We start from the raw sequence: 15,495 nt of genomic DNA, 5'->3' as shown, positions 1-15,495 counted from the left end.
TATCAGAAGTCTTCAGCGCAGACCTAAGCTCCCTCCTCCCCTGGACCCACCTCCAAAATTCATTCACCATCCAGAGGAGAGTTTCTCAAAGTGGGGGCCCATGAACTCAGCATAAAGGTCACTTTGGGCACTTGTTTGAAATGCAGATTCCCAACCCCCTCTCCCAGAACTGCTGAATCCGCCTCTCTTGGAGGGTGGGCCCTGGGAATCAACATTCAACCAGTTCCGCAGGTGGTTTCTGCGAGGGCGAAATAAAGTTGGTGCAACCGGTTGCGGGCGTGAATGCAGAAGAGGATCCAGACCCAGGAATTCAGAAACCCCATCTTTCCTCTTTCGCTACCCGCCCCCCCCCCCAACCCTGACACCGCCACTACCATCCCAGGCGAAGGACTTGGGGCGTGGGTCAACTGAGCTCGGTGAAAAGTCGTTCCGCGACCGAGGCCTCGGGGCGGGGACCCCGGGGCTGCCCTGATGGGGCGGGGCTGGACGGGGCGGGGTCTCGGCTCCTCCCCCGGCCCGGGCGGCGGGGCGGGACTGGCCCGAGGGGCTGCGCGCCGAGGCGGTGGTGCAGCCTGGAGCACCCGGCAGCTGCGGCGGCCGGGGACCCTGGACCCCTCCTCAAGCGAGGTAAACGCCCGCGCAGCCCGCCGCCAACTTAGTCGAGTTGGAGCGGAGTTCGCCAGGCGCCTGCACGGGGGGCTCTGCGGCGCAGGCAGGGACGAGGGAGGCCTCGAACCCGCGTCCCCGGGGTGAGGGTCCTCCGACCTGGGGCCTGGAGGGTTGGATAGCCTCGGACAAGGAACCCTCCCGGGATCAGGGGACTTACATCCAGGACCCTGGGCGGGGGAGGCCTGGACTCAGACCCCGGGAAGGGCACATGCGCCCCAGGGCCCTGGAGGTCTCCTCCCCGCCCCCTTCCAGGACCCTGTCCTGTCACCAAACCTGGGGCCCGGCTGCCTCGCAACCCCTGCCCCCCAGCAGCCGCTGGAGGCTGTCGCGCCAGCATCTCCTGAATTTTTCACGTAGGGGGCGGGCCGGACACGCCGTTCCCATGGCACCAGGGCTCTCGAGTTACAGCCCAGGGAACCCCCAGATTCCCATCGCCCTTCGGAATACCAACCCACCCCGTGCTGCCTCTTAGCCCTCAGCGGAAGTGAACCCCCCAGGGGCCCTCAACCCTCCTCCGTACCCCCCAACCCCGATCTGAACCTTGGGGAAGTGAGCTGTGGGGTAGGGGAGGGCCGGGGCAATTCAGGTGCCTTTCAGAACGTAGGTCCCATGTTCCGAATGGGAGGGACACGTCTGTGGACAGGGTGTGTGCATGCTTGTATGGATCCCACCTCCCTGCTGCCCCTCTGCCTGTCTCTGCCTGTGTGTCCTGGGGTATTCGGTCATCCTCAAGGCATAGGAAGTGACCTCTGGTGTGCATGCGTGTGCTCACAGCCTGCACGCTCACCCCTCCCAGCCTGCTCTAGGCTTACTCTGGCCCTGAAGCCAGGAAGCCCCCACCCCAAGGAGCTGAGGTGCCTCCTCCTGTCATTTGAACAAGAGAAGGTTTGGGAGGAAGTCATCTCAGAAGCTCATCTGGACCCTGCAGAAGGGGGTGACAGCACCTGGCTCAATGCCCATTCCTGCTTCTTGCTCACAGAGGGAAGGAAGGAAGGAAGGAAGGAAGGAAGGAAGGAAGGAAGGAGCAAAGCCCCTCCCACCCAAGGATGACACTAAACACCCAGCAAGAAGCAAAGACCCCCCTGCGTCGGCGAGCCAGCACTCCACTGCCCTTGTCTGCCCGGGGCCACCAACCTGGCCTCCTGTGTACAGCACCTTCCACAAAATCCCAGCATCCCCGGCTGGGCCAGTCAGCCTCCCTCAATCCTCCCCCCCGGCAACCTTCACCTGCCCCCAATGGTTGGTCCTCTGAATCCAGCGACTCTGAAGGCTCCTGGGAGGCCCTCTACCGCGTGGTACTGCTTGGAGATCCTGGCGTAGGGAAGACCAGCCTGGCCAGCCTCTTTGCAGGGAAGCAAGAGCGAGACCTCCATGAACAGCTTGGAGGTAGGGACTCTGTGGGCTGGGCTGGGTTGTGGCCACAGGAGTAAAAGCCCTGTAGTCAGGGGCACAAGGCTGCCAAGAACAGTTGTGCAACTCACACACTGCTCAACTCTAAAGGGCATCATTCACATAGACTGAAGTGAATGATGCCCCCTGACAGTTGTGCAGGGCACAGCCCACACAATGGTCTAGAGGAGGGAAATTTGTTGAATTGTGAGAATTTTGCCAGTGTCTCAGGGATGATTAATTTCCATGTCATAAGGGAAGCAATTCTGAGCTCCATGAGTCTCAAAGGGAAAGAAATAAGTAGGCTTCCAGCCAGCTCAGAAACTCCCAGCCCCAACTTCCACCTCTCAGATCCTCCTACCTCCACAGACAACCATCCACGCCCACCATGACCAGCAGCAAAATTAAGATCTTGACCCAAATGGAGACTTCCCAGGTTCCCTTATCCTCAAGTGATGCAGTGAGCAGAGAGAGCCGGGGGCCCCAGGATGAGGGGAGAAGAGACAGGACAGAGGAAATGAAGACGGGTCCCTACAGGACTAGCTGAGAGTCCACAGGATGAGTAGAGAGGGAGGTTGGTTAAAAGCAAAGAGAAAGTGGGGACACTCTGGCCAGGCCCCTTCTCTAGCCTTGACCCCTCTGAGTGTGAGAACCCATAGGAGGCATGTACATACGTGTACCTGTAGGCGTGACCAATGCGGAGATTGAGGCCCAAAGAGGGTTCATACGACCTGCCTGAAGCATGCACTAAGCCAGGGACAGAACGGGAATGAGAGAATTCCCAGCCAACTTTAACCCCACCATCCCATACGTGTCAACCAACAACCAACCAAAGTAGCAAAAGTTTTCTCAGCACCTACTATGTGTCAGATATCTTGCTGGCAGCTGGGGACACATGGGCTCCTCGTGGAGCTTCCTGACCTGTCAGGAGAGACAAGACATCAAGCAAGTGCGGGGAGCACTTCCAACACAAGTGGAGGGGGCGCTGTGATCAGAAAGGGGACTAGGGGAGGCCACACCCTCCCCAGGCCTGCTCCTCCTCCCTGAGATCTGGCTCTTCCCTTGGTTGCAGAAGATGTGTACGAGAGGACCCTCACGGTGGATGGAGAGGATACCACGCTGGTGGTCATGGACACCTGGGAGGCTGAGAAACGGGTATGGCACAGCAGGCAGGACTTGGCGGGGTGGGGGGGGGAGGTGCTGAGCCTAGGACCAGACCCCTGTCCCCTCCTCGGACACTACACAACAGGGATATGGCAGAGGCCATCCTCGGCAACCCCCAAGGCCAACAACTCCCAAGCAGCCTTTGGAACCAAAGACTGAAGAACCTCATGACCGTGAGTCCTTTCTCACTCCATTGATGCCCTCTACAGCCGTCCCAGGATGTGCTTCTCCCCCTGCCGACCCCCACCTTGTCCTCAGGACCCTCATCCCACACACACTACCCCCCACACACTGTGCAGAAGGAGGAACACTGCATTTAGCACCAAAATGTCTGAGGGTAAACCGACCCCCTTTCTCTTGCCTACCAGCTGTGTGGCTTTGTGCAGGTGACTCACCAGTCACCCTGAGCTTCAGTTTTCTCAACTGATAGATGGGTTGATCGTTCCTGCCTTCTTTACCAGCTGGTTTTTTTAAGTCCTTATTCACAGTGGTGAGCAAGCAGTGTGCAGCATGAGACAATGCTGAAAATAGGTGAAGAGATGTAAATAATGATCATTCTAATGACTCGTAACTTGGTAGCTAGTAAAGAAAGAAACCAAAGGAAGTCCTTCCCTACCCCCTTCCAGAGCAGGAAGAAAGCAGACAGGGATATGTCCCTGTTATGCTTGTCTCACCTTGTCTGAGTTTTCTTTTTTCTTGCTATACAGATAATACATGCTCACTGTAGAACTTTGAAGAAATACAACCAGAGAGAAGGATGTAAAAATCACCGGGAGCCTATCTCAGTAAGGGGTAGGCCCCGCCCCTAACATGCAGAGAGGCCTCGCCCATGGGGTGGGGCTTAGGAGGGCACTGTTGGGTGATTGGCCAGAATGGCTGACAGCCCTAGCGATAGGCAGAAAGGATGGGGACGAAGGAGCTAAGTGGCCAATTCTTTTCCGGCAGAATAAAAGAACACCCAAGTCCAAATGAGCGTGATGAGGATGATGACGGTCTTCCTAACAGCAGCTGGCATTTATGCAGCTGGGTGGAAGCCCACCCTTTTCCCAAGTGTCAGCCCCTGTGCTAAGCTCTGTATGTATATTATGATGTTCAGGCAAAGCAAAATCTGTGAGTGAGTATTCTGATTCCCATTCTACTGATGAGTAAACCAAAGCTCAGAGATGTTCAGTAATGGGTCCAAAGTTGTCAGAGAGCAAGTGGAATTCAAACCCAGATCTATAAGACTCTGATCCTGTATTCTTTTTTTTTTTAAGTTTTTTTTTTTTTTTTTTTTTTTGAGAGAGAGAGAGTGAGAGAGCAGGGGAGGGGTGGAGAGAGAGAGAATCCCAAGCAGGCTCCGTGCTGTCAGCAGAGAGCCCAATGTGGGGCTCAAACTCACGAACTGTGAGATCATGACCTGAACCAAAGTCAAGATTCAGCTGCTTAACCAACTGAGCCACTCAGGTGCTCTCCGAGTCTGTACTCATGCACGAGGACTGTCCCTCTCCATCGCCACTGGGAACACCACCTTCTGAGCCTTCAGCTGGGGTTTCGCCCCTTTACCCATTCATTAAAAAACACTAGAGGGATATGTATCACGGGCCAGGACACTGGAGACCCAGCAGCGTATACGATAGATGCGTCCCCTGGCCTTATGGAGCTCACAGGCTGGTGAGGGAGGGGCTACTTTTGAATGCAGTTGAAAATCCTATGGGGCAGAGTCCAGTGAATTAAGAAAAAGGATCAGCCTGGAAGTCCCATTTGGGAGGCAGGTGGGGGGAGGAGTACTGGAACTGGAATTCTGTGCCCAGCTGGCTGGCTGTATGGCCTTGAGAACGTTTTCTCTCTCCTCTGGCCCTTGGTTTTCCTACAAGTAAAATGGGGAAACTGGTTCAGTTTGAACAAGTTGGTGACGGTGGAGGGTCGAGGCAATTTCCAAAAAGGGTCCACAGTAGCAGTGTCATTGGATTGAGTATTTATTTACTTAGTTACTTATTTATTTGAGAGAGAGGTGGGGGGAGGGAGGGAGGGAATCTTAAGCAGGCTCCTTGCTGTCAGTCTAGCAAGACTGAGCCCTCCTCAGAAACCAGACACAAGAGCTGAACCCTTCTCAGCAGAAAGAGAAACCAAACAAATCTTTGGTCTCCAGTGTCCAGCCCACACTAGGAATCCAGGAATGAGAAAATATAGTCAGGTGGGTTCACTAGCCCAATTTTGCAAAGAGAAACTGGGGCTCAGAGAGGGTTGGTGGTTTGCCCATGGCGACGATACAGACAACGGCAGAATTTGTTCCTCAAACCTGTCTAGATTGTAAGCCTCAGCCCCGGTCCACCCATCAGACCATCCATCCCAGCCTCAGCCCGGGTCCACCCATCAGACCATCCCAGCCCCACCTTTCGCAGCGACGCCCCTCTGGCGGAGAGGTAGGTACCTTACGGTTTGAGGACAGGCCTGGGGTCCCTCTGTTGCAGGATGAAAGCTGGAGCCAGGATTCATGCCTGCAGGTGGGCAGCGCCTATGTCATCGTGTATTCCATCGCAGACAGAGGCAGCTTCGAGAGTGCCTCTGAGCTCCGCATTCAGCTGCGGCGCACGCATCAGGCCGACCACGTGCCCATCATCCTGGTGGGCAACAAGGCTGACCTGGCACGCTGCCGGGAAGTCTCCGTGGAAGGTGAGCCGTCTACTCCACCCTCCTCCTCCAGCTTTCTCTCTGCCGCTAACCCTAACCCCGGCCCCATCCTGCATCTACTTGCCTCAGCCTGAAAGCTAGGAACTGTTCTCGCCTCCTCTCTCACTTCCGGAAACCAGTCCCCCAAATCCTGTGAGGCCCACCTCCCTTAACCCCACGTTCCCTTCCCCCCATGCCCACAACCTCTGCCCCATCCTGGCATCTCCACCTTAGTCTGCGCCAGCCCCCCTACTTCTCTCTCCCCGTTCAATCAGTTCTCCTCGCCAGCTGCCAGAGTTTTCCAAAACCAGACCTGACCTTGTCACTACTTTGCGTAAAAATCCTCCTACGGCTCCCCCATGCCCTTAATCAGAGACACTTTATCCACCGGACAGGATAGGTCCACTGCCTACAATCTTTTCAGGGGCTTACACCTGAGACCTGAAACAATTATGAGCTCCAAAACAAATACAGTGAGAAATTTGTAAATTACAATTTCACAAAGCTTTAATCATCTACAAAACTTCATATTGCGACAGCCAACAACTGCAAACCAAAACGTTTAGTTATATATAAGTTGTATTTAAAGTGGGATGGGGAATTAATTTCAATACATTTGATAACATGTGGGACCCATAAAGATCTCAAAATGGCCTTCCTCACAGGGCAAAATCTAAAAAATATGGAAACTGAGAGCCAGAGAAGGTAAGCCAGCTCCACGGGGTCACCAGCCACTGGGGGCTAGAACCCAGGCCCCTGTCTCCCAGCCCAGTGGCTGCCTGGAGATGGAAGGCGATATATGCCTTGTGAGCAAACATCCCCAAATTCCGCAGCAAAACCCCCAGGTGATTTTGTGAAAATGCTGTCCCAGATCTCATCCCAAACCTCCCAAATCAGATTCTTGGCTGGTGGTTTCAGGAATCTGCATTTTAACAAGCTCCCCCAGATAATTCTAATGCACAGCTTAGACCCTTTACCTGGCATTCAAGACCCTTCCCAGCCTCGCTTTGCATCAGTATCAGTCACTAGCCTGTGCACTAACTCCTCAGAGCCGGGTCTCGTTGTCCTCGGAATCCCCTGGCACCCAACGCAAGTTAGGGCAGAAAGAAAAAAGTGACTCAGCTTGAAACTCAACGCACCTCTTCCTACCTTTATGTCCCCCTCCACCCGGCCCGTCTGACCCCGCCCCTCAGAGGGCCGCGCCTGCGCGGTGGTGTTCGACTGCAAGTTCATCGAGACGTCGGCCACGCTGCAGCACAACGTGGCCGAGCTCTTCGAGGGCGTGGTGCGCCAACTGCGCTTGCGCCGCCGGGACAGCTCGGCCCCAGCGCCTCCCGCGCCCCGACGGCGCGCCAGCCTGGGTCAGCGGGCTCGTCGCTTCCTGGCTCGGCTGACGGCCCGCAGCGCCCGCCGGGCACTCAAGGCCCGCTCTAAGTCTTGCCACAACCTGGCGGTGCTCTGAGGCCGCCCTGCCTCCTGGGGGTGGCAGAACACTGGGCTGCATTCTGAGCTCCACCGATGCCACCGAAGGTCCTCGACGCAGTTGCCTGGACTCGGCACAGTGGGCTGTGCGTGTCCACTGCCCCAAGGGCCGCAGCATCTCCCAGAGCTGCAGCTTCAGGGACCCCCTCCGCTCCAGGAAGGGGTGGACAGACTATGGGACCGAAGCCTCAAGTTGGGCACAGCGTAGGGTTTTGTTTTTGTTTTTTTACGCGGTGCGTGTCTTTTTGTAAAAATCTTCCTTGTCCCTTGGCTCTGGCCAACTCACAATAAACCAGACCAGAAGGATGTCCTGTCTGCATGCCCAGACCTCTTCTTTTGGAATCTTCCAGGCATCTCCACCTCCCACTCTCCCATCTACACTGGTTGCAGATTGGGTTAACCTGCCGACTTGGGTCAAGGTCAGTCAAATCATTGGATCAATTGTGTGTTCAGGCCCTTCTCCCCTTCTCTGAACCACTGGGCATGGCCCCTGTGCGGCACCCCTCGCGCCCCCTCCCCCATCTTCGAGGGAGACCCCGTGGAGCATAAACAACCACAGTTCAGTGTGCTGACCTCCTATTTTCTCATAAACCCATTTTTTTAGATTGTAGATTCATAAAATCTTATCTGGAAGGAATCTCAGCATTCATCCTCACGATGTAATAGCTATCGTTTGTTAGGAGCTGTGTTCTAAGCTGTCACAACTAGGAGTTGATCTTCACAAACCCTGTTTACTAATTAGGAAAATAGACCAATAGATGGTGAAGGTCCGCGGTCAAGATCATTTAGCTACTATAAGTGAAGTTGTCAAAATTCCAATCCAGGCTTGTCAGGCTAGGGTTTGTGCCCTTATCTGCAGTCCTCTTGGAGAATGTGACAAAAAGCTATAGAGTCCTGGGGAAGGGGACTTTCAAACACAAGTTTGCATATGATTTAACCTGGAGGGGGATCCTTGCCTCATGAAACCCATCCATTAATCCCCAGGGTTAGTTCAACTCGTTCATTTTTCTGAGTGTGGGAACTGAAGTCCAGAGAGAGGAAGTGAGCATCCCAGCGTCACCCAGCTAGGGAGGGTGAGGACCAGACCCCAGGACCCAGCCTCCTCTCATGTCTGCGCAGGAAGTAGGAGGTAGTGAGGCATCCAGCCTGGCTGGGGCCGTGGGGCTGAGGCTGGACCTTAGGGGTCAGGTCAGGAGTTTCCAGCCGAAGGGGAAAGGGGTGTCACTTCTTTGAGAGGAGAACAAGATGCGAATGGTTGGGACCATCATGTCCCTGACGCCTGACACCCCTGCCCCCAACCAGCTGCCCGCCCGGATGCCTTGGCCACCAGGAGCACGGTGCCAAAGAAGGCTGGAGCTTGGGGCAGACGAGCCCCACATCCTCCGTCTTCAAGCCCCCAGTCTTGCCAGCAGGGCACTGATGGCACTTACTTCCTCGTCCTAACTCCAGCGCGGGTTAAGGGAGGAGGAGGGGGGTCTTCCCCCACCCCAAGCTGTCTCTGGCCTGCGGTTGTGGGGGAGGGGCTCCAGTTGTGGAAAGTTGGCAGAGGCAGCCGGCAGCAGCCGGAGAGTGGAAAAAATGATATCAAACCCGGAAAAATGCAAGCCGGATGGAGGGCCTGAGTCGGCCCTGGGAGGTGAGAGGGAGGGAGGGAGGGGGCCCCACAGGCTGAGAAAGGAAGAGGGGCCAGGGGGAGAGCACAGGAGCTGATTTTGAGAACACTGAGGGTAATCGCTGTCATTTCTTCCTTTCTTCATCCACAAATATTTATTGAGGGCCTACTAAGTGCGGGGCACAGTGCCAGGCTCTGGGGAGGTAGAGGCAAACCGAAGCAGTAGGATACTGCTCCCTGGAGCCCCCGTCTGGTGGGGAAAGCAAACTAGAACACAAGTAAGTGAATAAAATGGTTACAAACGGATAAGGGACTAATGAGGGTGTTCGTGGAAGGCCCTGAGGATAATCCAGTGCAATCCGGCCAATTTACGGATGGGGAAACTGAGAACCGGAGAGAGGGGGCGGGCTTACCCCAGGCTACTCAGAGTGTGGAAGAAGTCATTGAGACCAGGATTAGGGATGGAAGGGGAGGAAAGGAAGGGAGGGAGGGAGGGAGGGAGCGAGGGAGGGAGCGAGGGAGGGAGGGAGGGAGGAAGAGCAGACCAGGGTCAGGGGGAAAATTATGCAGCCAACATGGCAGCTCAGTGGTTGAGGTGGGTCATGGGTCCTGAACCAGAGGGTCTGTGTTCAATCCTCTATCTCTCTGTTTCTCAGTTTCCCCATCTATAAAATAGGATTCACGACAATTCCCTCCTCAGGATTGATGTGAGGATTCAATGACCTAAGATGTGTAAATTTCTTGGGGCGCCTGGGAGGCTCAGTCGGTTGGGCGGCCGACTTCGGCTCAGGTCATGATCTCACAGTCCGTGAGTTCGAGTCCCATGTCGGGCTCTGTGCTGACATCTCAGAGCCTGGAGCCTGCTTCTGATTCTGTGTCTCCCTCTCCCCCTCACGCTCTGTCTCTTTCTCTCAAAAATAAATAAATAAATAAATAAATAAATAAATAAATAAACAAACAAACAAACATTAAAAAAAATTTTAAACAAAAAAAGATAAAAAACATTAAAAATTTTTTATTAAAAATGTTTTTGTTTTATTCTATATTTGAGAGAGAAAGAGAGAGACAGAGCGTGAGCAGGGGAGGGACAGAGAGATGGAGACAGAACCCGAAGCAGGCTCCAGGCTCCACGCTGTCAGCACAGAGCCTGACACGGGGCTCGAACTCACAAACCGCGAGATCATGACCCAAGCTGAAGTCGGACGCTTAACCACCCAGATGCCCCTTAAAAAAATTTTTTTTAAAGATGTGTAAATTTCTTAAAACAGTCCCTGTGTCAAGGAAGATTCAGTGACTGTTGGTTCCCACTAGCATATCTTAAGACCTTGGGGAAACCAGGGCTTGTTTTTTTTTTTTTTAATCTTCTTTAAATATTTATTTGGGGAGAGAGAGATTGCGAGCGGGGAAGGAGCAGAGAAAGAAAGAGAGAGAATCCCAAGCAGGCTCCGTGCTATCAGTGCAGAGCCCGATGCAGGGCTCGAACTCAGGAACCGTGAGATCATGACCTGAGCCGAAATCAAGAGTCAGTCACCTAACAGACTGAGCCACTCAGGTGCCCTGACCAGGGCTCGTTAAGGGTGGGATACTCTGGGACTGTAAAGATTTGCTTGGGAGTCTTTGCCTTGCTGTGACACTGGAGGACTTTAGGAAAATCTCTTCCCCTCTTGGGCTTCAGTTCTCCCACCTGTAAAATAAAGAGATTGAATGTGAACTTGTATCATATATTCATGTGCGAACCCATTTACTGTCTGCCCACCCCCCGGGAATAAATGCCCCATGAGGTTAGGACCCCCAGTACTTCTCTTTCCCCAGCCACCTACAACAGTGCCTGGCTCATAATAGGTGATCAATAAATACCTGTTGAATGGAGTGATTAACGGATCTGCAAAATGGCCCTTCCAATCCTGACCCCTCTAACTCTAGGAGTCTGCGAATAAAGCATAGCTGGGAAAGCATGTGACAAAACCACAATACTCCTCCCAGGGACATGACCCGTGATAGTTTAGAAAAGTCTTTCTCACCCATTAAAAAAAAAAAAGCTAACTTTGTTTTAGCTCTTTCTGTGTGCTAGGCCCCATGTTATATGCTTGATACACATTTTCTTATGTAATTATCACCACACCCATCTACTTAATAAGTACCATTTAACAGATGAGCAGATTTAGCAGAGTGAGGCTAAGAAAACCCAAGAAATTTGTCCAAGAAAGCATAGTCAGGATTTGCACTCAGGTCAGGTAGGAACTGCTTTCTTTATTGTATAGTTGGGGAAACTGAGGCCCAGAGAAAGGAGACAAATTGTCCAAAGGCATGTAATAATAATTGCAAGCAACTACATCACTCTTACTATGTATCAGGCACTGTTCTAAGTACTTTCCGTATATTCAGTCCTCAACACCGGTCATATTATCACCCATGCCAGTTTGCAGATAGAGACACTGTATCGCAGAAGGAAAGGTTCACTGCCCTGCCAGGTTTGCACAATTAGCAAATAGCAGAGCTAAGATTCGAACCAGGGACGTGTCATCCTGTGGTTTGTTAAGGGCTTGCCTCTGTTACACCATCTGTCAGTATGGCAAGTCCAGAGCAGGCTGGTGTAAATGAAGGGGCACCACCACCCTGCTTCCCGGACTGGGGGCGGGAGGGGGGGTGGGGGGCAGAAAACAAAAGCACATTGAGTGTATTCTAAGCCGCCAGCTGGGACTTTCCACCTTGAAGGGAGAGTACTGTTGTGGAAAAAATGATAAAGCGCTGGAAAGATGAATGTCTCCCAAAGGGCCCCAAGTCTCTTCACAGTCCCCCCCCCCCAGCCTCCTTAGTAGGAGACGGCCACAAACTGTGCCGGCCTGATCCAGATGAGACGAAGGCCACCTGGAACTTGACACACCCCAGCCAGGCTCCCTGAATACTGAGGATCACTGGCCTCAATGGAAAGTTACAATTTCTCAGCCAAGGGCACAAAGCTTCCACTCAGGGAGCCCCCCTCCCGAGTTATCAGGTTCAGGCTGAAACTGCCTGTCCCCGGATGATGGGAAATTCCCGTCCCCTAGGGGCTAGGGGCGGCTGAAGCCTCCCTTTACTCAGCAAACTTGGACAAGGGTGTGTGTTCTGAAGGAGGGCAAGGAGGGTAAAGAGCGTCACAGCTGTCTGCTTCATAAAGACCAAGAATCTCTCAGTTCTGCCACGACCGTAAAACCTTAGGCAAATCAAAACATACAGAGCGAAGGCGTTAGGGTAAAATTCTCTATGTGGTTGTCTCTGACTCAAGAATATTGGAATATTCTAGTACCTTAGCTTGAAAAAATACACAAGTTCAGTTTCAATTTCAGCAGCGTTCCCTTCTGTTCGGATCAGGGTTCACTTAAAAATAATGCTGATGATGGGATGGGAGCTCTGGGTTCAGCAATGTGTGCAATTTTCTCCAGTTCCATCTGGTTCAAGTTCAAGGCTAGGATAGGTCACCGTTCCAGTTTCTAGGCTGCATAAGGAACCACCCCAAATCTTAGTGGCATAAAAACAAGGATTTTATTATGCTTCTAGATTTTGTGAGTCAGGAATTCGGGCAGGGCAGAGTGGATACAACTCCTCTCTAGGGCCTCGGCTGGGAAACTTGAAGACTCGAGTGACTGGAATCATCTCATGAGTCTGGAGGTTGAAGCTGGCAGTGTAGGGATCTCACTTACACGTGGCCTGATGTCTTTATTTCCTGTTTTTACTGTAATGAGTTACCACAAACATAGGGGCTTAAAACAGCGCAAATCTGTTATCTCCCAGTTCTGTATAGAAGTCCGACGTGGGTCTCACTGGGCTAAAATCAAGGTGTCAGCAAAGCTGAATTCTTTTCTGGAGGCTCTAGAGGAGAATCTGTTTCCGGCCTTTCCCAGCTTCTAGGGGCCAAGCGCTTCCCTCGGCTCATGACCCCTGCCTGCCTCCATCGTCAAAGCCAACAACATCAGGCCAAGTCCATCTCATGCCTCCATCCCTCTGGTTCTCCCTCTTTTGCCTCCCTCTCCACCCCTGTGATTACGTGCAGCACACCGGATAATCCAGGATAACTTCCCCGTTTTCAAGTCAGCAGATTAGCACACAATGCCGTCTGTGACCTTAATTCCACGTTGCCATGTAACGTAACATATTCACAGGTTCCAGGGATTGGGACATGGACATTTTGGGGAACTGTTTTTCTGCCTACCACAGCAGGGTAGGATGAAGGGTGTGGGAAGGTGGTGACTGGGTCTTCACTTTCCCCCCAACACACACACACACACACACACACACACACACACACACACACACACTCAGTCTTGTTCTAATGAATAGAGAAAACCCTAAACTGAAGGGCTTCCATCCTAGTGGAATGTCAGAGGCCCTGGAACACTGTTCCTAGAATCTGACCTTGCCTACCTTCCTCAGGTTCCTGTTTCTCTCCAGGAACACCAGCTTCTTCAGAGCTCCACTGGGCAAATATCCACCCACCTTTCAGAAAACCTTACTCCTTACCCACAGATGTAGGTCTTGCTTCCGGATCACCCCTCTCCCCCAGAAGTAATGCATCCTCAGAAGTGGGTTATGGGGACTGGATCAAGACCCCCAGCTGCTCCAGCCGGGCAGTCAAGGGTGCTAGAGCTCTTCTGGTCTTACAGAACAGCCTAGAGAACAGCCCACGCCAAACCCAGTGTTCTTCGAGAGATCTGCCCACCTATGTGAATGAAGATAGATGCCTTGTAGATGGCCAATTGTCTAGGAAGCGATCATTGAATCTTACATACCCACATGTGCGTTAATTCTAAACCCCAAACCCAGGGGTCACTAACAGATGCTCATAGAGTCAGATAGGTAACATAAATCGTGAAGTAGACTGGATGGAGGACATTAGGGAGCACCAAGGTCTACAGCCAACTGGAAGCACCTGCCTTGTGTACGGGGAGCAACAGATCAGAGCTGCCTATTACTGCTGTTAGGAAATGAATCCAGTGTTGCCTGAATTTAGGTTTTTCCAAGAAAGCCAGCAAGGCAGATATTTATGTGAAGTATCCCAATTCTTGTTTTTTTTTTTTCAACAAATGGTGTTGACTGTTTATTTATTTTTGAGAGAGAGACACACAGAGTGCAAGCAGGGGAGGGGCAGAGAGAGGGAGACACAGAATCCGAAGCAGGCTCCAGGCTCTGAGCTGTCAGCACAGAGCTCGACACAGGGCTCAAACTCACAAACTGTGAGATCATGACCTGAGCCAAAGTGGATCGCTTAACCGACTGAACCGCCCAGGCGCCCCAAAGTATCCGAATTCTTAAATACTAGTTGCTAATTTTTATTTTTATTTTTTTAAATGCTTATTTATTTTGAGAGGGGGAGAGAGAGAGAGAGAGAGAGGGAGGAAGGGAGAGAACAAGCAGGGGAGGGGCAGAGAGAGAAGGAGAGAGAGAATCCCAAACAGGCTTCATGCTGTCAACACAGAGCCCGTCAACACAGAGCTGGACGCGGGGCTCGATCGCACAAACCTCTATATCATAACCTGAGCCGAAATCAAGAGGTGGACTCTTAACTAACTGAGCCACCCAGACGCCCTTGCTAATTTTAATTTTTAAAAACCCAGGGGGAGAGGGGAAAGTGGGTGATGGGCATTGAGGAGGGCACCTGTTGGGATGAGCACCGGGTGTTGTATGGAAACCAATTTGACAATAAATTATATTGAATCAATAAATCAATAAATCGATAAATAATAAAAAGCCTGGACAAGATAAGCAAAACATGTCCAACCAAATTCTGACCAGAGGCCGAAAGTTTGTAACCTCTGGTCTGAACCCAAACAGTGACAGAAGAATGTACTCTCAGCCATTCCCCCATCTGCAAGGTCAACCTTCAGACCATGAAGTTAGTACTTAATTATAAGGAACAGCTTGTCCCTTTTGTTCAACTCCTCCCCTCCCCTTTCCAAAAGTGCCTCTTCAAGCCTACTGGGATACCAAAGGTGCCCAGTGCCAAGTAGTATATTTTTTAAATTGAACTTTGAATTACAAAAAGAATACATGTTAATTAGAAGAATAGATCAAAACAACAGAAAACTATATGGTAAAAAGTAAAGATGCATTTATTTGTTAAGCTGCCCTCAGCTACACATGATAGAAATCCTTATAAGGATATTTTCTAACAAGGTGTCCAGAGGCCCTAAAAATGCCAGGTCACTGGGTCTGCATCTCCATAATTCTCTCAGCGTTTCCGTCATGGTTGCAATATGGCTGCAACAACCCCAAGCATCACATCTTCACCCCAGTATCCCAAGCAAGAATGGAAAGGGAAAGGTCAGAAAGAGGTTTTCTTTTTACCAAAGAGGAAACTGTTCTCCCAGCAGTTTCCTTTCATATCTCACTGGCCAAACTGGGTCTCACGGCCAGATGCAAGGTGGGCTGAGAAAGCCAACTATCTGGCAAAAAGGAAAGAGATTGCCACACCTGGCTCGGGCCAATCATGATTCATCCCTATGCTATCCTAACAAGATGGTTTTTGCAAGCAAAGGATAAGTGGGGAGGGT

The 15,495-nt window shown here is 51.9% G+C and overlaps 1 protein-coding gene across 1 annotated transcript; it reads left to right on the top strand.

The window, feature by feature from the left end:
• The first annotated feature begins 546 nt into the window (after positions 1 to 546).
• REM1 (RRAD and GEM like GTPase 1) lies at positions 547 to 7,662 on the top strand. The gene is made up of 5 exons (XM_047069002.1): positions 547 to 627; positions 1,649 to 2,055; positions 3,131 to 3,213; positions 5,676 to 5,877; positions 7,068 to 7,662. The coding sequence occupies exons 2-5, from the start codon at positions 1,716 to 1,718 to the stop codon at positions 7,334 to 7,336; spliced, it is 894 nt and encodes a 297-aa protein (XP_046924958.1). The 5' UTR covers positions 547 to 627; positions 1,649 to 1,715; the 3' UTR covers positions 7,337 to 7,662.
• The last annotated feature ends 7,833 nt before the right edge of the window (positions 7,663 to 15,495 follow it).

This window comes from Lynx rufus, unplaced genomic scaffold (assembly GCF_022079265.1).
Source record: "Lynx rufus isolate CCGP_SWC_20201006 ecotype Redwood Valley unplaced genomic scaffold, mLynRuf1.p SCAF_8, whole genome shotgun sequence".
In the NCBI taxonomy this organism is placed as follows: domain Eukaryota; kingdom Metazoa; phylum Chordata; class Mammalia; order Carnivora; family Felidae; genus Lynx; species Lynx rufus.
Note: the sequence above shows the minus strand (reverse complement) of the source record. Positions and strands in the feature narration are given on the sequence as shown.